Source organism: Lemur catta, chromosome 14 (assembly GCF_020740605.2).
Source record: "Lemur catta isolate mLemCat1 chromosome 14, mLemCat1.pri, whole genome shotgun sequence".
Taxonomy (NCBI): domain Eukaryota; kingdom Metazoa; phylum Chordata; class Mammalia; order Primates; family Lemuridae; genus Lemur; species Lemur catta.
In genome coordinates, this window is record NC_059141.1 from 20972509 (window position 1) to 20995138 (window position 22630).

The 22630-nt window shown below is 34.0% G+C and overlaps 1 protein-coding gene across 2 annotated transcripts in view; it reads right to left on the minus strand.

Moving 5' to 3' along the window:
- SLK (STE20 like kinase) overlaps positions 1-22630 on the minus strand; it is a 50734-nt gene that overhangs the window by 27129 nt on the left and 975 nt on the right. For both annotated transcript variants that reach the window (XM_045568862.1, XM_045568861.1), the window contains exons 2-8: positions 11846-12010; positions 10494-10542; positions 9991-10140; positions 2802-2874; positions 2326-2520; positions 1699-1780; positions 64-192 (exon numbers count right to left, since the gene is read on the minus strand). In XM_045568862.1, coding sequence (XP_045424818.1) covers positions 64-192; positions 1699-1780; positions 2326-2520; positions 2802-2874; positions 9991-10140; positions 10494-10542; positions 11846-12010 — 843 coding nt within the window. The remainder of the gene's footprint in view (positions 1-63; positions 193-1698; positions 1781-2325; positions 2521-2801; positions 2875-9990; positions 10141-10493; positions 10543-11845; positions 12011-22630) is intronic.

Genomic DNA, 22630 nt, shown 5'->3' on the forward strand with positions numbered 1-22630 from the left:
AACCACATCTCAAAACCCAACTGTAAAAATTAACTAAATGAAATTTCCTTTCTAAATACCAACCAGAGAATTTTCTGCTTCCTCATCATCATCTTCCTCTTTACCATCTTCAACTTCTTCTGTTACTTCAGCCTTTGCCTCTGCAATCAATTCTCGGATTGGTTTGTTGGAACCAACAGTAACAAAGGGATGCTGTTGATCATTAAGAAGAGCATACTCAATTACAACTAAAATACCTGCTTGTAAACTAAGTTTAAAACACACAAAACACACATTTTTATGTGATAAAAATATAAACTTGTGGACCAAAAAAAAGACAAACAATCTCAGGTAATGTTATATCTGGGAAGGGAAAGAGAAGAGGGTGAGCAAAAGTAGGGATGACCTGCAACTGGGTCTGTATATTTTTTTTACGAATCTGAAGCAAATCTGTCAAAATGTTAAGAATTCTTACATCTGGATAGTAGGCCCATGTACTTTTCTGTATGCTTAAAAATTTCATAATTGAAAATTTAAAATTTAAAGCAAGTTTCAAGTCAGTACATCATTAGTTCTTAAAAAGTAACAATAATCTATATAAATTCTATCAAAGCCTCAATATTCCAAAACCTAAAGAGGTCTGTTAAAAGTATCTACAAACACTTGTATTTTTGGCATGATTCTGATATTCTTGAGACTAAGAAGACATTTTATTCATCTCTGCATGAAGAGACCTTCAAATGTGGGGGTAGCAAAATAATACTATAAAACATGGGCCTGGCACAGTGGCTCACACCTATAATCCTAGCACTTTGGGAGGCCAAGGTGGGAGGATCACTTGAGTACAGGAGTCCAAGCAGACTAAGCAACATAGCAAGACCCCATCCCTATAAAAAAATACAAAATTAGCCAAGCGTGGTGGCATGTGCCTATAGTCCTGGCTATTCTGGAAACTGAGGCAGAAGGATTATTTGAGCCCAGGAGTTTGAGGTTGTGGTGAGCTATGATGATGCCACTGCCCACCAGCCCAGGCAACAGAGTGAGACTCTGTCTCAAACAGAAAGTGTGTTCCAAGAATTATACTTGTTGCATATAACAAGGCAATTTTTCCTGCTTTTTTCCCCAAATAAACAAGTCAACCTAAAAAACTATAATGCAGGAGTTACACAATAACTCAGCCTAACAGGAATTGCCTCAAGATTTGTCATTCTATTTGTCCATCTGTAATATTAATTATTTGACAAATTTTTATTTAATATATGATGAACAGGTCCTATTATAAACCAAAATTAAATTTATCTAATAACTTTAATGCCACTTTTTAAAAGTCAACAACATTTACTGAACACTTACCCTCACTGTAAGAAATATAAAAAATATATATAAAAATTAGCTCATGGCCCCTGCACCCAAGGTGCTTGCTTTCTAGTAATGAGAGAGACATAATGGAAATAACTAACAAAATGAAAAGAACATAATTAAACTGAATCAAAAAAGCACAGGAAGAATGACTTATAAGCTGAATGCCTGTTAGTAACAGCAGCACTTATGTTTGTAAAGCAAATATTAACTACCACCATTTTGACTTTCCATAGGAAAACTCAACTGGAAAGAGAGCACACTGAATGAATCTGAAATTGCATTCTTCTTGAAGAGATATTAAAATAATTATTAATATATGTTTTGCTACTGTCATACTATTTAATAGTTATATCCTACCTGCAGTAGCTGAGATGTATTCCACCTAGCATCCACATTCTTTTCCAAGCATTTCTTTAGAAAGTCCTTAAAATTTGAAGACCTTCAAAATAAAATTTTAACAATGACATTCTATTTTACTTTCTTATTAATCAAATCAAACAAAACTCCTTGATAAATTATGCCTAAGTTTCATTATGTATATACTAGTATTAATTTAACATAAAACTTGTTGATGATACTATGAAGATTTTATAAAACTTATTCATCATGTTAGACATATACATAAGTAGGTACGCAGTCACTGAGATATAGCCATATATTCACAAGTATGCCAAAATCACAAAATCCTTCTATTTAATAATAAATTCCACAAATATAACTCAATTACATATATGTCTCACTTTCTCATAGTACAGAAAATACCTTTTTCATATAGAACTCAAATCATTCATATTTTCAGATATATGAGAACAGTTATTTAATAGTTAAATAATTTTTATGGTCCTTAAGAGAAATATACCAAAAATTGGTTTTCTAATTCATACAGACTTTGTACCATATGCCCAACTGTAAGTATCTTTGGAAAATTATGAGAATAAAACATTAAATTTTGTTTCTTAATAAGCTATATTTAGAATATTTTACCATTTTGATGGCTGTGCTAATGTAGGGGGCTCAGATTTTGCTATCTTTAGCAGCACTCGCATTGGATTTAATTCATGATGAGGTGGTTCTATCTCAGCCATTTCTATTAAAGTGATACCCAGGGACCAAACATCAGCTTTGTAGTCATAGGGTCTGTCCTTAGATGTTTCACACATGACTACTTCAGGAGCCATCCTATGAAGACAGAGAATTAAAAGTTAAGATGTCTAACATAAGAACTGTGATTGCAAGCCACGTAAGGGTGGCCACATGTGGCCCTCCAGATCCCCCTCGACTGAATTCAAACTTCACAGAACAAATCCCCTTGTTAAAAGGATCCATTCTGTAAAATGTGTATTCAGTCAAAAGGCTGCACTCAAGGATACAGAAGGCCACATGTGCCCCCCAAGACCGCAGGTTCCCCACCCCCCTACTGACATGACTAATACTGTAAATTCATAAAACCAAATACATACCAATATGGTGTGCCAATAAAGGAATCTCTTCTTTGAATTGTCCTCGTGTTTTTAGCTGATACTCCAAAATCCGCTTCAAATAATCATATAAAAGCATTAATGACAGCTTTTAAGCATTGTTCATTGTATTCAATAGGTGAAAAAGCATTTCAAGTCTTTAATAAAGCCACTCTTATTAAAAGGTAAGTAAAACAAAAAGAGAAATAAGTTCTCTGCCATCTTAATCTTGACTGCCCTCTTTCTACCACCTCCCCCAAAGATCCCATCATTAATACACTTAATACCACCATCGTTATACATCTTCAGATGACAAATTCTTCAGAATTGAAACCAAAAAATAGTAACTTTAACACAGACCAGTTTATCCACTTCAAAACAAATGCCAACTAGTGTTACATGACTGCAGTTAAATTAAGACACAAACATTTTTCTCTATAGTGTGAAAAAAAAAAACTATACCAAAGCATGCTTTGTGACAGCATATGTCTTGCTAACTTCCTCATAAAATCATATTACAAAGAAAACATGTTTTCTTATTTAAATTATGAAGAATAGTAACATTATGGCTTTATCAATTGTTAACCCCATCTTTTCAGCTTGGAGCTCAACCATTAATAGCAACATAAAATTACAACTGCTGCATAACTGACATCATGCCACATATACGTAAATTTTTTAAGTTTCACATTTGACACCACAATTCTCAAAAGTGAATAAATACCAAAAATCTAGTATTTGATGCGCATGCCTGGCACACAGTATACAATCAATAAATGGTAGCTACTATTATACATCATGTTCACAATTCTAACTTTTGTGATATTTTGTTGTAGAACTCTTAAAAACTAATGAAATTCTGCCATAATTATTTGTGTTTATTATATGGTTCTTGAGAATAGTTCTATACATTTGTGCTGCAGAAATGAAAGGTTCTCTGTATTTGTGAATTAATAAAATGGAAATTACAATTGTTTTAAATGTCAACTCAATATTATTTGAGAAGTCCTAAGTCTTCGATATTTATTTTTTTAAAGGTATACACTGTTTTACACAAATTTATGTCCCTATATTCAAATAAAATTTTAATATATTTACAGAAAAATATGCCCCAAAATGGATCAAAACTATAAAATCCTATTTCAAAATGAGTTACAAGATTTTAAAAAATGCTGAAAGATATAAAAGAGCAACATAAGCCAGAATTAATCATAGAAAAACTCAGAGAGGTGATAGAATGTAAGAAAAAATTAAGAAAAAAAATTTCTTTAGAAAAAAGACTAAACTAGGAGAAATACAAGAACAAATAAACAACAAATTCACATCTATTACCACTTCACACTCAATAGTATGGCTGTTCTCAATAAAATAAATAAATAACAAGTGTTGACAAGGATGCGGAGAAACTGGAACCCGTGTGCATTGCTGGTAGGAATGTAAAATGATGCAAGTGCTGTAGAAAATAGTATGGCAGTTCCTAAAAAAATTAAACATGGAATCATCATAGGATCCAGCAATTCCACTTCTGGGTGCATACCCAAAAAAATTGAAAGCAGTGGCTAGAACAGATATTTGTACACCAATGTTCATAGCAGTATTATTCACAATAGCCAAAAGGTGAAAGCAATTCAAGTGCCATTAATGGATGAATGGATAAACAAAATGTGGTACATAAATACAAAGAAATATTATTAAATGTTAAAAAGGAAGGACATTCTGACACATGCTACAACATGGATAAAACTTAAGGACATTATGCTAAGTGAAATAAGCCAATTACAAAAGGAAAAACACTGTATGATTTCACTTATATGAGGTACCTACAGTAGTTAAAATCATAGAAACTAAAAGTAGAATGGTGGTTGCCAGGGGCTGGGGGGAGTGGAACATGGAGAGTTAGTGTTTAACGGGTATGGAGTTTCAGTTTTGCAAGATGAAAAGAGGTACAGAGATGGATAGTGGTGATGGTTGCACAGTAACATGAAATGTACTTAATGCCACAGAACTGTACACTTAAAAATGATCAAAATGGTAAATTTTTTATGTATATTTTACAATAAAAAAAGGAACATAAAAATAACTTGAGAAAAAGTTATAAATATTGATGATAGGCAAATATCCAACAAACACGTAATCAAAGTCCCTAAAGAAGAAAGTCAAGGGAACACAACAAATATTCAGATTTATAATCGCAGAAAACCTTCCTGGAAAAAAAAAAAGACTTGAATATTGTTGACAGCACAATATTTATTAGAAGAGACTAGTCAAACTATTGCTCCTTAAAGAAAAAAAATTCTTTAGCATCTAAGCAAAAAGAGCATGTGACTTATAAAAGGAAAAAAAATCAGATTATCATCAAACTTTTCAAAAGCAACATTTTATGACAGAAGAAAACAGAGTAACACAGTTCATACATATATTTAAGGAAAGAAATGTGATCCAAGGATTTTCTATCCAGTGAAACTGATCTTCAAATACAAAGGATACAACTGCTATCATTACATAAGAACACAGAGACCCCTCCCCAGAGGAATCTACAAAAAAATGAGCTTCGGACAACCAACATGATCAGAGATATCAACATAAAGTGTGGTAGTAAGCACTAAATATAGAAACAAGGGTTAAAATGAATATTAGGGGGTATCCTAAATCTATATACCTCTATCAGAATTTTCAATATGGACGAAAGGAGATAAAGATGTATTACAGAAGAAGTTGGATTAAAAAAATCTTTGTCCCGGACACAAAGAACTAAAAGTAGATCTACCATTTGATCCAGCAATCCCACTACTGGGTATTTACCCAGAGGAAAACAGACATTTTATAAAAAAGACACTTGCACTTGTTTATAGCAGCACAATTCACAATTGCAAAGAAGTGGCAACAACTCAAGTGCCCATCAATACATTGAGTGGATTAATAAAATGTGGTATATACATACCATGGAGTATTACTCAGCCATAAAAAATGGTGAACTAATACCTTTTGTTAACAACCTGGACAGAACTAGAGACCATCCTTTTAAGTGAAGTATCACAAGAACGTAAAAACAAAAACCACATGTGCTCACTACCAAATTGGAACTAATAGATCAACACTCATGTGCACATATGGTAGTAAAATTCAACGGAAATCAAGCAGGGGGGAGGAGGGAGGAAGGGATATGTAAATTCACACCTAACAGGTACAATGCACACTATCTGGATGATGGACACACTTACAACTTTGACTCAAAGTATACAAAAGCAATTCATGTAACCAAAACATTTGTACCCCCATAATATTATGAAAATAAAAAAAAAACCTTTATCCTGAATTTGAATAGGAAATATGTATAAACTCATGAACGCCTACCTCTGTCCCTTCTAAAGTCCTAGAACAACGGCTAATATAGAAAACTATCAACATCTGTAACACCCAGATTGTGGTCTTGAAATACCATATCCTACCTAAAAAAAACCAGGGCTTCTTGAAGAAATGGCTATTTACAGGTCTGACGCAGGAAATATACAGGATAAGCCTGAAACATCTTAACTGTCAACTAAGCTATCAAATGCTAGTCATGTCAAAAAGACTAACAAGCCAACGTGAAGAGGACCCCATGACTAACAATGGGACAACATGAGCTTCAACAAGAATAAAAATTGCAATGGATTGGAAACTTATCAAATAAAATTAAATTCATGAACTAATAATATTTGGAAAAATATTGGTCACCGAGTATAAAAGAAACCAATTCATTATCTTGAAAGCTAAATAAATGAATGAAGCATGCTTCCTGTTTTTGCTAGATGAATTATACCCCTCAGTAATCAAATAATTGAAGTATCTTCTCATAAAATTATTACTAATTTTAAATTAAATAAAAATGAAATAACTGATTATATCAAAATGATTACCAAAAATAATAAATGAAAATAAAATGATAGATTTCATTTTATAAGCCCAAAGAATGAATCCAGGCATAAAACATCAAGAGCTGCTAACAGTGAACAAGAACAAAAAGCAGACATTGTGTGACTCCCAATGAGAATGTAAAACCACCTATATCTTTTTTTTTTTTTTTGAGAAAGAGTCTCACTCTGTTGCCCGGACTAGAGTGCCGTGGCGTCAGCCGAAATCACAGCAACCTCAAACTCCTGGGCTTAACCAATCCTTCTGCCTCAGCCTCCCAAGTAGCTGGGACTACAGGCATGAGCCACCATGCCCGGCTAATTTTTTTCTACATATATTTTTAGCTGTCCAGATCATTTCTTTCTATTTTTAGTGAGACGGGGTCTCGTTCTTGCTCATGCTGGTCTTGAACTCCTGACCTCGAGCGATCCTCCCACCTTGGCCTCCCAGAGTGCTAGGATTACAAGCATGAGCCACCTCGCCCGGCCTACAAAACCACCCATATCAAACCTTTGGATTCATCTGCCAATTTGAAGGAAATACAGAGAGGAACTTACTGAAATCATCATGCGCATGCAATAGCAAAATGCAATTTAAGGGAAATGCTACAGGTCAAACAGCCGAGGTTTCTTTCATTATCAGCCTCTCTAACGAGCTGTTTTAGACATTTTTTCCTAATCTTCACTTCCCTCCATGAAATTTTAATGCCACAGATGTGGTGTCTATCTGTTCATGTACTGTGGGCCTTTGGAGGTCACAAACCATTGCAATATTTAAGTTTTTTGTCCCCAGAGAACCAATTTTTGCCCCCTTGCAGGTAATGTTGCCCCTATGCCCCCATTATGTGTGCCATAACATAAAGAAAAGAAAGGGATGGGGGAGGACCTGTTATATTAAGAGAGATTTAAAATAAAAGTCAAGTTTTATATATGGGTAAGATTAAACTCTAACATCTAAAGATGAACACTGGGTGACAGAACCATAAAGAAACACAAGGAAGTAATTACTATAAAAGTTAGGACAAAGTGTGGAGAAGGGAGGGACAGTGATTGAGATGGGCACACGGAAGAGCTTCTGGGGTACCTGACAAAGTTCTATTTCTTGATCTAGGTGGTGATTACAAAGCTATTGTCCACAAGGCAACAAAGTCACTAAGCTATACAATTTTTGTGTGGTTTTCTATACCTGTATTTATTTCACAATAAAAAGGTTAAAATTTAGTGCATCACCAGTTTAGATGTCATGACAAACATATTAGGTCATTAAATATGAAATGTCCAATTTCGAATCAAAAGTTTAGTTTACTGTATCTCAAACCAGAAGCAGTACAACTAATCAAAGCATGTGCCCAAACTAGCCACAGTTTTGCCATCTTAATGGTAGATATTTATGCCAGCAGCAAAGAAGCCTAGAGGGTGAGTGGTGATGAAATCACGAAAGGTCTTTTCCACAGCTTGCTGAGAATTGAGTATTTTTCCTTGGAAGAAGTGGTCCAAAGCCTGGAAGAAGTGGTAGTCAGTTGGTGCAAAGTCTGGTGGATACTCTGACTGACAGAGAGTTTCCAAGTCCAGATTCTGTAGTTTGAGTAGCGTTGTTTTTTGCAACATGTGGTCTTGGAAGAGGATTGGCCCATCTCTATTGACCAATCTCAGCTGCTTAATCGCAAGCATCCTCATCATTTTGCCAACTGGTTGCTGTAGACATCTGCTGTCGACCAGGCTTCATGAATAGTGGATAATACCAGCGCTGGACCACCAAACAGACACCGTTAGCATTTTTGATGAATATTCGGTTTTGGACTGTGTTTCGGCACTTCATCTTTATCCAACCATTGTGCTGAACACTTGCGATTGTCAAAAAGAATCCATTTTTCATCACACATTACAATATGGTATAGAAATGGTTCACCTTTATGTCGTGACAACAAAGAAAGGCAAGCTTCAAGATAATTTCTCTTCTGATACTCCTTTAATTCATGCAGTACCCATGTATCCAGCTTCTTTACCTTGCCAATTTGTTTCAAATGGTCCAACAGTGTTGGAATAGTAATGTCAAAGCGCTATTCATGAGTAGGTTGAGATAGATTCACTTCCACTATAGCTTTTACCTCATCATTATCTACCTTGGTCTCAGGTCACCCACGTGGCTGATTTTCAAGATTAAAACCACCAGAATAGAACTTCTCAAACCACTGATGTACTATGCATTCATCAGTCACATCTTTCCCAAACACTTCATTGATATTTCAAGCTGTCTGCGCTGCATTGGTTCCAAGACAGAACTCATATTCGAAAATAACACAACTTTTTGACTTATCCATGGTTTCACAAAAATTGCTCTAAAAAAAATTTGAAAGATAATCACAAGCCAAAATGTGCGTTTGAAAGAATGAAGATGTACCTTCACAATAAAAAAAAAAAAAAACAAGAAGCATAAAAGTGAAACGTCAGTGCTATCAACTGTCAAACTTAGTACTTAAGGAAATCGGACATTCCATGCTTAATAACCTAATAAAATGAAATAGCTATAATCATTGGTATCAACATGGCCTTTATATTTTGTCCTCTTAATATCCCTCTAAAATAGACAAATTCAAACTTCATCTCCAGATTTTTTTTTTAAATTCATACTTGGGTATACTTAAACAGGGTGATATCTTCCATTTGTATGTAGGTATATACATATCAATTAATTTCCAATCTAATTTTATATTTAATTATTTTTATGAAGTTAATCATTTACTCCATCAGTGTAAAAAGCAAAATTTAAGATTCTAGTCCTTATGCTTATTTTAGGAATTCTTTTCCAAACTAAGTTTACTTTGTTAGTTTAGCCAACGTACCGTATCAGTATAAAACTAAACAGAAAGTAGAGTATAAAACTAAAATAAAGTATAAAACTAAACAGAAAGAAACCCCACTAGACATGATTTGGGAAATAAAGATAAAACTGAATTAGTTTTACATATGATATTCTACATGTTAAATATTTACAAGTCTATATACAAAAATTTAAGGAAAAATTTTTAATTTTTAATCAGCCTTTAAAAAGTTTGCCTTTTTGAAAATAAAAATGCATCTCTTCTTACTTTGTTTTTAAAGTATCTGTAGATTAGTTGCCAATACTTAAGATTTCTAGATAAATGAATATTAATCCAAGAAAAAGTGTTTAAAAAAATAACACGGCGTTAATTCTCCATGTTTCACATATTTGAGCAGTAATGAAACAATCAGTCACAGTCATATGGGGGAAATCTCAGAGCACAAATTCACATGTTTTATTTACATGAATAACTTACCCAATTTAATATCTCCATCTAAAGTAAAAAGAATGTTGCCGGCCTTTAGATCTCTGTGGATGATTTTATTATCATGTAAGTAGTTCAATGCCTCTAAAGTCTGTTTGCAAACTACTTGTATTTGGGACTCAGTTAATGGTCTCTCAAGTTCTATAAAAAGAAAGTAAACAAATCTGCATTTTTATAAAGTGAAAACATATTAGCATGCCAAATACCTTTCTGTATACACTATCACTGTCAAAGATCATATACAGTGAAAGTATTTTGAAAGAACTAAATATCTACAAAGATTACTTTCCTTAAATACTATACTTAACATTTCATTTTAGAATTTTATTACAACTATCCAAGAATATAAAAATATAATTAACTTGATTTCTTAATTTATTGAACTTCACTCAATAATTATATACGTTCGAGTATATACTCATATATGTCTGAAATTCTTCATTTTTATTAAGTATAATTTAAGCTATAAACATAAAGAACAAAAAGGTATTTACCAAGCATCACAGCATCTACTGCTCCACCTGCACAAAATTCAATAAGGATCTGCATGCAAAAAACAAAAAACAAAAAAAAACATGTGTTTACAACTACATCATTGAATTTCAGTATTTTTCTTCAATTTAGCAAAAAAGATAAAGAAATAGCTATCAAATAATCTAGGTTATGGAAACAATATTATACTAAACATGAGATTTTCTTTGTCAAAAGATTTACAAGTCTTAAACAGCACGCACTTGAGAAAGCACAAAAAGAGCCCACTGTGGAAGTATATGCATTTTTTTAATGACCATGTGTAGAGTTCCTGCTTCTCAAAAACGACCACGTACAGAATTTTTATTCAAAACAGTATTATATATCCATTTTTGTCACCACTAAGATATGATATTACTTGCATTTTTAAGGTAACTATTGTGACTTAAGTGACCAAATATATTTGCTTTTTTAACATTATTAATGGGATAAAAAAATAGACCTTTTGATTTCCAGTCAGGTATTCCTTATACTACTTACTCTTCTCTCTTAACACTTTCCTTCAAAACTGAAAATCAATTTTTTTTTTATTTTTGAGACAGAGTCTCGCTCTGTCGCCAGAGCTAGAGTGCAGTTTGGTCATCATAGCTCACTGCAACCTCAAACTCCTGAGCTCAAGTGATCCTCCCACCTCAACTTCCCAGAGTACTAGGATCACAGGTGTGAGCCACCATGCCCGGCCTGAAACTCCATTTTAAAAAGCCCTCTGGATTAAACTAGTGTTAGAACACAGCAAGTGACTAACTGGTTATTATAATGAATATAAACATTTACTTTCTATATTTGTGCCCATTTTTCTAAAAATAAACAAAATTTATACATATACCCTTAGCCATTACATTATGCACTAAAGTTGAGCCTGCTAATATATGGGATAAATATTTAACATTTCTACTGTTTTATAGTTGATTACATGATTTAAACAAAGTTTAAGATAAAAAATTATAAACAATTTCTATGAAAACAAAGAAACTTTAAAAAAAACCTTTAAATGCTTAAATTTAAATTATAAACAAGGACACCTAATTTCATATTTTAGGAAACTTAATACTCTTAACCAAGTTTCTCCACCTGGATCCAATGTCAGACAATCATGATGAAACTGTACAATCTGAAACATAAATCTGAACATCTGTGGAAGCTGAGGATAATGTTGTTGGTATGACTTGCTCATCAACAAATCAACTCTCACTCAAGTAACATAAGTAACTAAATAGAAGAGGTAAGACATAAAATAGGCTTTCAAAACTCATAAACCTCTTTACGACAATTAACTCATTTTGGCTACTCCTATAGCTCAATAGAAAATACCTACCCAAAGATTATTCTCATAATAAAAGGCATCTAGAAGCTTGACTATATTTGGGTGATCACAAGATGCTAATATATCAATCTCAACCATGTAGTCTTCAAGTTCTTCTTCAGATTTGGTGTCAATCACCTTTGCAGCAGCTAAAACACTGGTCTCTTTATTCTGGGCCTAAAAATTGAAAGGATCAGAAGTATCACATTTAAAGTGCATACTTTTCAAAAATTTGTTGTTATTTTAATAGATTTTCTTTTTTGGATTGGTTTTAGGTTCACAGGAAAATTGAGCAGAAAGAACAGAGTTCCCTTATACTCCCTGCCCCGACATATATATAACCTTCCCCACTATTAACATTCTGCACCAGAGTGGGACATTTGTTACAATTGATTAAACTACATTAACACATCATTAGTACCCCAAGTCCATAGTTTACATTAGGGTTCACTCTTAGTGTTGTATATCTATGGGTTTCAACAAATGTATGACATGTACCCACCATTACATTAATAACAACATACAGAAAAGTTCACCACTCTAAAAATCCTATATGCTCAGCCTCCTCACCCCTCCCTTCCCCTAATCCCTGGAAACTACTGATCTTTTTACTTCCTCCATAGTCTTTTTTTTTCCAGAATGTCGGGTAGTTGAAATCATAGAGTATGTAGACCTTTCAGATTAGCTTTCTTAGTAATATGCATTTAAGACTCCTCAATGTCTTCATGGCTTAATAGCTTTTTCTTTTTAGCAATGAATAATATTCCATTGTTTGGATGTAACACAGTTCATCCGTTCACCTACTAAAGGACATGTTGGTTGTTTTCAAGTTCTGGCAATTATGAATAAAGCTGTGATAAACATGCATGTGCAGGTTTCTGTGGAGACTTAAGTTTTCAACACATTTAGGTAAATACCAAGGAATACAATGGCTAAACTGTATGGTAAGAGCATGTTTAGTTTCATAAGAAACTGCCAAACCGTCTTTCAAAATAGCTGTACCATTATGCATACCCATCAACAATGAACAAAATTCCTGCTATTTTACATCCTCACCAGCATTTGGTGTTGCCACTGTGGATTTTCACCAGTCTAATAGGTGTGCAGTGGTAGCTGTATCTTGTTTTAAATTTGCAATTCCCTAATGACATACAATGTTATCTTTTCACATGCTTATTTGCTAACTGTATGTCTTTGGTGGGTGTCTGTTCAAATCTTTTGCCCATTTTTTTTTTTTTTTTTTTTTTGAGACAGAGTGTCACTTTGTTGCCCTGGCTAGAGTGCCGTGGCGTCAACCTAGCTCACAGCAACCTCAAACTCCTGGGCTTAAGCAATCCTACTACCTCAGCCTCTCGAGTAGCTGGGACTACAGGCATGTGCCACCATGCCCGGCTAATTTTTTCTATATATATTTTAGTTGGCCAGCTAATTTCTTTCTATTTTTAGTAGAGACAGGGTCTCACTCTTGCTCAGGCTGGTCTCGAACTCCTGACCTCGAGCAATCCACCCGCCTCGGCCTCCCAGAGTGCTAGGATTACAGGCGTGAGCCACCTCGCCCAGCCTTCGTCCATTTTCTAATTGGGCTGTTTGTTTTCTCATTGTTGAGTTTTAAGAGTTCTTTGTACATTTTTAATAACATTCCCTTATCAGATGTGTGTTCTGCAAATATGTTCTCCTAGTCTGTGGCTTGTCTTCTCATTTTCTTGACATACTATTTTTTAAAGATGGCCTAAAAACATAAATGTTAATTAATACATGCTATACACTGTGCTAAATACTTTATATGGGTATAGAGTTTCAGTTTTATAAGATGAAAAGAGGCATGGAGATAGATGGTGATGATGGTTGTACAACAGTATGAATGTATTTATTACCAATGAATTATATATTAAAAAATAGTCAAGATGGTAAATTTTATGTGTATTTTACCACAATAAAAAAATTGGGAAAAAACTTGAAAACAATAAATAAATAAATTTGCACAACCTTTCTAATTTCAAAGAATAATCACTTATTTTGCCCTAATAATTCTCCTTCTAGAAATTTAACCTAAAATAATAAATGTCATAGAAATATACCATGTGCAATGGACATCCAATATATGACGGAGGCATTGCAAAGCAATAAGGATGGTCTTTTTCAGTAAATAGTGCCAAGACAACTGGGTATCTACATAGAAAAAATGAAATCGGACCCTCACCTCATGCTACAGGCAACAATCAATACCAGTTTAATTATAGACCTAATGTAGAAGGCAATGCTACAAAACTTTAAGAAAATAATGTACCAGCAGGCCCAAGGAAGAGCAAGACCCCATCTTTTAAAAAATAATAATAATAATAATGTAGCAGGGCATCTTAACCATCTTGAGTAGCGATGAATTTCTTAAGACAAAAAGCAGTAACTATGTGGAAAAAAGTTACTAAATTGGATGTTAAAATTTTAAATGTCTATACAAAAAAAGGACATCATAAAGAAAATGAAAAGACAAACCACAAAGCAAGAGAAAATGTGTGCATCATAATAACCAACAAAGGATTAGTAACCAGAATATATAAAGACTCCCATAAATCAATGAGAAAAAGAAATAGAGCCCAAAAGGCCTTAACAAGCACTTCAGAGAACAGGAAATCCAAATGGCCAATAAACATGAAAAGGAGCTCAACCTCATTAGTTATCAGGGAAGATACTACTTCACATCCATGAGGGCACAGACTAGAAAAAAGGGGCCAGCAAATCAAAACGTGCTCTAACAAGGCTGGTTTAAAGAAACAAAATTAGATATGCTATGTTAGTTTCTTGGCCATTCTTTATGAAATTTTGGTGGGATATTCTGAAATAAACTGTGTAATATTACTTATCACTGAATATTAACAAGCCATAACACAGACCCTTACAATTTTAAGTGATTTCATAAATTTCATGCCATACAATATACCAACTGGAAATAAAGTATATATGCTTTACAAGTAAAAATGAAACAAGATATCTTGATTTCTAGTGTATTTCTTTAAAAGTGAGATACTAAAATAATACCATACAAAAAAAATGAAATTTATTAACTCTGCTCACACTTTTTGGGTCATGACAAAGAAGAAAGGAAAGAAGGAGGGAAAGAAGAACAATGGAAGGAAAGGGGGAGGGAAAGAAGAAAAGGGAGGGAAAGAAGGAAGGATGGATGGACAGACAAGGATTCAAATACCTTCCCTTTCTAAAGAAAGCACTCAGATTAATATTTACGCACTAATTTATAGGAAAAACTGTAAGCTGATAAGCTGGCAAACTGGAAAAATTGACCACCTTATAAAATAAAAGAACAAGAAACAACAAAATATTCTGTTTTTATACTCCATGTGTACATTCGGTGTTTATGTCCTTACAGATAAAAAACAGGAGGAGAATAAGAAACACAGGGATATAAAGCAACTGTCCTGGTCTTGATATTTTTTTTCTTTTAACTTTGAGATGAGATTATCCACTTAAAAACTTCTGAAAATGATTCATCTCTAGGAAAAAAAAATTATTCACTGAAATTCAGATAAGTATTTTCCATTAAAATTCTTAAATTTCAAATAATTCTTAAAGTTATTAAATTTCAGAATCATCTCAGTTCCCATTTTAGTACCTAAAAGTGACAGATTTTTATAACAAAAATGCAACAGTTTATACAGTAACAGCAACAGCATCATACATTCAAGCAGAAGTATACCTTGGTATAGATTACTGTGGCAAAATAAGAATGAATTGCTTCTGTTACTGAATTGGGAAAAGATCTGTGTAAATTTAAAGAGATTTACAAAGAAGAGAAATGGGAATATAGTTTTATGTCACCATCTGGAAGTCTATGTCAGCATACAAACAATAACTCTCTGGTGTAAAACAGAAAACTAAGATGGAAAGTTTAAAAGTTTAAACTTCTGCCAAAAAGTTTAAAAGCTTAAAAGAAAGTTTAAAAGTTAAAAATTATGCCAGAAAATATATTATAAAATAATTCACTAAAATTGCTAGCACTTCAAATGTCAGATCATTTAAAATTTTTCAGGAATAATTAATCAACATCATCAGACAAATGAAAGCAACAAGGAATATAAATAATTGAAAAAAAGAGAAAAACTTTAAGAGAACAGAATGAAAAAGATATAAGAGATGTGAATGGATAAATGGATGATTAGATGGGTAGATGTGTAACAGACCAAATATAACAAAATATAAACAGTAGAATCTAAGTAGTTGATATGTGTATGTTTGTTCACTATACAATTTTCTCAATCTTTTTATAGGATTGAAAATTTTCATAAGAATGCTGGGGGGAAAATAAACAAGAGAATTCAATAAGGTTAAGAAACTACAGAAGTAACAATAATTAATAGCTTTCCCACATCCAAACATTAATTGCAAAACATAATGGGAGATTTAGGATATAATGGTGACAAAAAATAATAATGGGAGAAATATCCCATTCAAAAGAGCAATTGAAAAGATAAAATCTGAAGGCAAAAATTGAATGAGTTAATGCAGAACTTAAACAGAAAAATATTAAAACTTTAAGACAGAGTGGCCGGGCGTGGTGGCTCACACCTGTAATCTGTAATTCTAGCACTCTGGGAGGCAGAGGCCGGAGGATCACTTGAGGTTAGGAGTTTGAGACCAGCCTGAGCAACAAAGCCAGACCCCATCTCTACAAAAAACAAAGAATAAAAATAGAAAAATTATCCAGGCACAGCAGCATCTGCCTGTAGTCCCAGTTACTTGGGAGGCTGAGGCAAGAGGATCACTTAAGCCCAAGAGTCTGAGGTTGCATGAGCTTTGATGATGCCACTGTACTGCAGCCAGGCGACAGAGTGTCACTCTATCTCCCAAAAAAAAAAAAAAAAGAAGAGTGACCTCAAGGTCTCTGGCCTACGCAACCAGTAGATGGAGATGACAATTACTGAATGAGAACACAGGAGGAAAGAATTTGGGGCTAACATCATGAGCTGAATTAGTTCAGGTTTTGGACTTGCCAGTTTAAGGTATCTGTGAGACACTCAAGAGGAAATCTCTAATAGGCAGCTGGATGTGTGGATGTGGAGTTACAAAGGGAGGTCTTGGGGTAGATACATAAATTGCATTTAGATGGTAATTGAAGCCATGGGAGAAGACGTAGTCTCATAAGAAAAGGAGAAGAGGACCGACACCCAAGCCCTGTGGAATCTCAGTATTTGAAAGTCAAAGAGGAAGAGCCAGCAAAGGAGTCTGAGACACAGACACAGAGGTAGAAGAAAAATCAAGAGTACGGTGACCTAAAAGCCAAAAGATGATCTTTTTAAAGGAAAGAATGGTCAAATGTTTCAAATGCTCCTGAGAGGTCAAGTAAGATAGAAGTGTCCACTGAATTCAGAGACATGGAGAATCTTAAGACCATGGATGGCAAGAGCCATGGGGGTAGGGGGTGGGCAGGCTATCAAATAAATAATACAAGAAAATGTCACAGAACTGAAGGACACAGGTATTTGGATTGAAAGGACTAACAAAGGATCTCCTAAAATGAAAGGAGAAAAAAAAAAGAGGCCTACATCAAAGTACATTACCATGAACAAGGGATAAAAAGAAAATCCTAAAAGCTATTAAGAGAAAAAGGTCACAAAGGATCCAGGAAACAAAATGCCATCAGACTTTCAACAGCAATACTTGAAGCCAAAAGACAATGAATGGAACAAAGTCTTCAAAATTCTAACAAATTCTACATCTTAAAAATTCCAAGAAAAACTTATTTTTGAACTAGAATTCTATACATTAAGTATGACATTATAATAAAGACATATTCAGACAGGCAAAGTCTTTAAAAACATATTTTCCATGCCTTTCTCAGAAGGCTATGATAGGTAGTAAACAACAAAAACAAGAAGCACATTCCAATAGGAAAAACAAAGTATTTAAGACACGCTTGAAGTAGTTTATGTTCCCAAGACTTCTAGAGAAAAAATTATAACCCATTATTGAGAGATACTAAAGAGACCTAAATATAGAGAAAATATATGCATAGATGGGAAGACTCAATATCCATAGAGAGGTTAATTTTTCCAAAGCTCATTTATAAACTCAATAAAATCTCTCAAAAAAAAGAAAAAAACACAGTAGTTTCTTTGTGAAATTCAACCAAGTTAATTCTAAAATGTATACTGAAGTCCTTAAGGGCCAAGAATATAGCAGACAATGTTGAAGAAGAACAAGGGGAACCCTAAATCTAGCAGAGATTTGTTTTAATGCTTTCCTAATTAAGACAGTGGGATACTCGTACAGGAATAGACAAATATATCAATGAAAAGAATAGAGATTGCAGAAAAAGACATGTGTTATATAATAGGCCACTGCAGAGCAGTGGGGAAATATTTCTCCCCCTAGTGAATAATTCTAGGGCAACTGGGTATCCACCACATGGGGAAAAAAATGAAATTGGATTCCTACCTCATACCATTTACAAAAATCTATTCTATGTGGATTATAGACCTAACTGTTAAAAACAATAAGGCTTTTAGAATACAGGAAATTATCTTCATGATCACAGGTTATGAAAGAATGTCTTAAAACGTCACACAAAAGGCATTAACTGTAAAGGAAAAAACTGACAAATTGGACTACATTAAAAATCAAGAATTCTGTTCATAAAAAGACACTATAATAAGAATGGAAAGACAAGTCAAAGAATGAGAATATATTTGCAATAACTATGAATACCAAATGGTTAAAATCCAAAATACATACATGCATATGCATGTAAATACATATACATACACAGTCTCTACAAATAAACAAGAAAAAGACATCAATAGAAAAATGAATAATAGGCCGAGTGCGCTGGCTCACACCTGTAATCCCCACACTTTGGGAGGCCAAAGCAATAGATAGGATCACCTGAGGCCAGGATTTGAGACAGGCCTGGGCAACACAGTAGGACCCCATCTCTACAAAAATTAGCTGGACGTGGTAGCACACACCTATAGTCCTAGCTACTCAGAAGACGAAAGCAGGAGGATCGCTTGAGCCCAAGAGTTGGAGGTTGCAGTGAGCTATGATGATGCCACTGCACTCTAGCCCTGTCGAAAGAAAGAGAGAGAGAGAGAGAGAGAGAAAGAGAGAAAGAGAAAGAGAGAAAGAAACAAAAAGAAAAGAAAAATGAGTAAGAGACTGGAACACAAAAGAAGAAATCCAAATTACCAACAAAGATATGAAAAGAATTACTTATTAGTAATCTGAGAAAGGTGAATTAAAACCACAGTAAAAAATATACCATCAGATTGTATAACTACCCTATAACCCAAAAATTCCACTCCTGGATTAAGTTTTAGCAAAACTCATGCATATTTGCACCAGCAATATGTGTAACTGCCAAAAACTGGAAATGACTGATATGTCCACTAATAGTACAATGGTAAATAATAATCGGAGATAAAATCATATAATGGAATACTATGCCACAATGAAAGCGACCTAACTACAGCTCTAGGCAGTAACAAAGATGAGCCTAACAAAAATAACGTTGATTTTGAAAGAGGCAAGACACGACAGAATACATTCAATATGATTTCATTCATATAAAGTTCAAGTGCATACAAACCTAAATTTACAATGTTTAGGGATACAAACCTAGATAGTAAACTATAAAGAAAAGCGAATAAATTAATAAGTTAGGATGGTGGTTTCCTTTAGGGAGAGAGAAAGAACCAAAAACAGAAAAGAAGCAGGAGTAACTGCAGGGTGTTGGCAGAATTCCTCAACCTGATTGTTTCTAATAGGAATTCACATTATTTTTTGCTAAATGTACATATGTTTCTGTACTCTCCAATACAACGATTATATATTCCACTATTTTTTAAAAAGGCACACACCCATCAGTTATCATAAAAAAATCATTTCCATACAGCACACAGCAAGCAGTTCAACTTCACCTATTTTGATAGATAAAATAGCTTTCTAAAAATGCAATCCAATTCACAATTTCATGTCTTTTTTTTTCTGTTAAAAATAATAGAAATCCAAAAATTAAAAAAATTGTGAAGGGTATGACATATCTTCATTTACATGTCAAATACTATTTTTAAAAGAGAAAAGTGGAAGGAACACAACTATATGATGGAAAAATGATTCAAATAAACTAAATACACAACATGATTACCTATAGGTTGAGTATCACAAATCCAGAAATCCAAAATCCCAAATGCTCCAAAATCTGAAACTCTCTGGGTGCTGACACAACACTCAAAGGAAATGCTCACTGGAGCATTTTGGACTTCAGATTTTCAGATGCTCAACCAGTAAATACAACACAAATATCCCAAAATCCGAAAAAAAATCTGAAATCCAAAACACTTCCAGTCCCAAGCTTTTGGGATAAGGGATACTCAATCTGTACGTAAAATTTAATCTTTGTAACAGTTACCAATTTCCATAAACAAATGATAGTTAGAATCAATTTTATAAACAATTTTCTACTACATACCGTTACATACAATATTAAGGTTTGACAGCTTTTTCTCCCAAACAGAAGGAAGTTTATAAATAAATTCTCAATTTCTAGGGAATCTTGAAAAACAAAAACTTAGGAAAAAGAGGCCAAAAAAGATCAGACCAGTTTTAATTTCAAATCTTCTTTTTTCTAAAAAAATCTTACACCCTAGGACTAGGGCAGTTGGAAGTATAGAGTAGTGAAAGGGAACAGAAAGAACCCACGCAAATTTCATCCTAAAACACAGTCATCAAGCCCTCAGAAATTATCCTTGACATAATTTTATAGTATTCAACTACAAAGAGAAAGTCTCTTATTGTTCAGAAAGTTTTCAATTAATATGTCACCATATGAAGATATGTAACTTTGTAGAAGGCCTCATGAAATATTAATAATTTAACACACAATCTGCCTGTGCCAACAAAAACCAAGAAAATGGTTTATAATATTCTTGGTTCCTTTTCCTGTCTCATCCCATGTTTTGCTTCTATGAGCTCTAAGTGTAATAAGAGTAATTTCTACCATTTACTGAGCTCTTTCTATGTGCCTTATATTTATTTATTATCTCCTTTAGTCCTCACACCCTGAGGAATAGACCTTACTAATGAGAAAAGTTAGGCACAAAACAAATAAGTAACCTGCCCAAGGTCACATGCTGCTATTGAGTGAGGGAGCAGAGATACAGTCCAACTCCAGAGCCAGTACTCTTAATACTAAGCTCTTTATATTAGATAAAACAACATATTTACACCATGAAAACTGTCCATAATCACTTATCACCTTCTAACTACAAGATTCTAGATGCCTTGAGAATTTATTTTTGCCTTTCCTGGCTATCTGCATACACACAGAACTTTAATGGGTGAAAGAATCTAAACAAACTTTTAGGGAAATCTATGATTTTACAGCTAAGAAAATGGAGGTCCAGACAAGTTAAGCTGGTTTGTGACAGCTAGCACTGAAACACAGCTCTTGATCCCCAGGAGTGATCTTCCCACTACACCGAAGCCCTTCCTGCCCCTCATCTTATATAACTCTTGCTAAAACCCACCCCCTACCCTCCACACAATTAAGTTTACTTTTCCAACTTTCACTGCATATGACAGGTTCAATAGCATTCACATGTAGGTAAAATATATTCTTTCATTTCAACAAATAAAGAGATAAATGCATTATGTGCTAACGCAATGGATGAACCCAAATGTATACCATAATTTTGGCCCCTAATTTTATTATAGAAACATAAACACATTAACTGCAATAAATGACAAGTGCTGTCGCAACCAGGTGAACAATGTGTTTTGAAAGCATACAGAAAGGAGTGGATATTTCAGCCTGGGTAAAGAATGAGGACTAGAGCTTTGACAAGACGCATTCCAGGCAGGGCAACGGCGTAATGGTGCTTAGAAAGCAGGAAAATGCTATCATTTCTACCAACAGATGTTAAAGTAAAAAACAGTACTGAATACGGGGGGTCAGAAGACCTGAGTTCAAGTCTAGGCTGTGACTCGTGTGACTGTGAACAATTTCTGAGTTTCAGTATTCTCATCAGTGAAATGTAGATACTACTACTGACCCTACCTACCTCGTAGGATTTTTGTAGGGGCCAAATTATTTGAAAATACTTAAAAACTACAACACTCTGTATAAACTTAAGTTATTTATTTATGTTTTCACTTCTAGGCAACCCTGTGGGTCCTGCCCCTAAACTGTGTCTCATAAAAACCTCACCCTTCAGGATGAAAATATTCCGATGACATCATTCATATGCTCCTTAGGAGACAGTAAATAGTTAACATTAATGCCGTCAGGTTGAAATGCCGAACCTCTTTCCATTGAAATAAATAAACACGTGTGTGTGTGTGTGTGTGTGTGTGTGTCTGCGTGTTTTATTTCTTAAGCACTGACATCGACCTCTAGTCAATGCTTATTGTCATTAAATTCAGAAACTTGTACCACATGCAGGTTTTCTTCCGGAAATTTTCTATCAGAAATTCTACTCCATTTTATAGTACATTGTCAAGCAACCAACTCAAGAATAGACTGCAAGTAGCAATCGCCTTGCTCTGATCCCAACAAACTGGTTATGCATTAGTATAGATACAACCAAATATATGCCCTGGACTCTAAAAACGGAACTGTTAGTACTAGCCGCATGCGAATGCAAAGTTACTGGACCAACACAAATCCACTGAAAAGTGCAAAGAGTTTCTGATTTTAAAATACTAGAAGGGTACAACCATACCCCTCCTATAAATTAAAGAACACTCTTATTACCTTTGAAGTTCAACATAGTAGACTGTATAACCCTG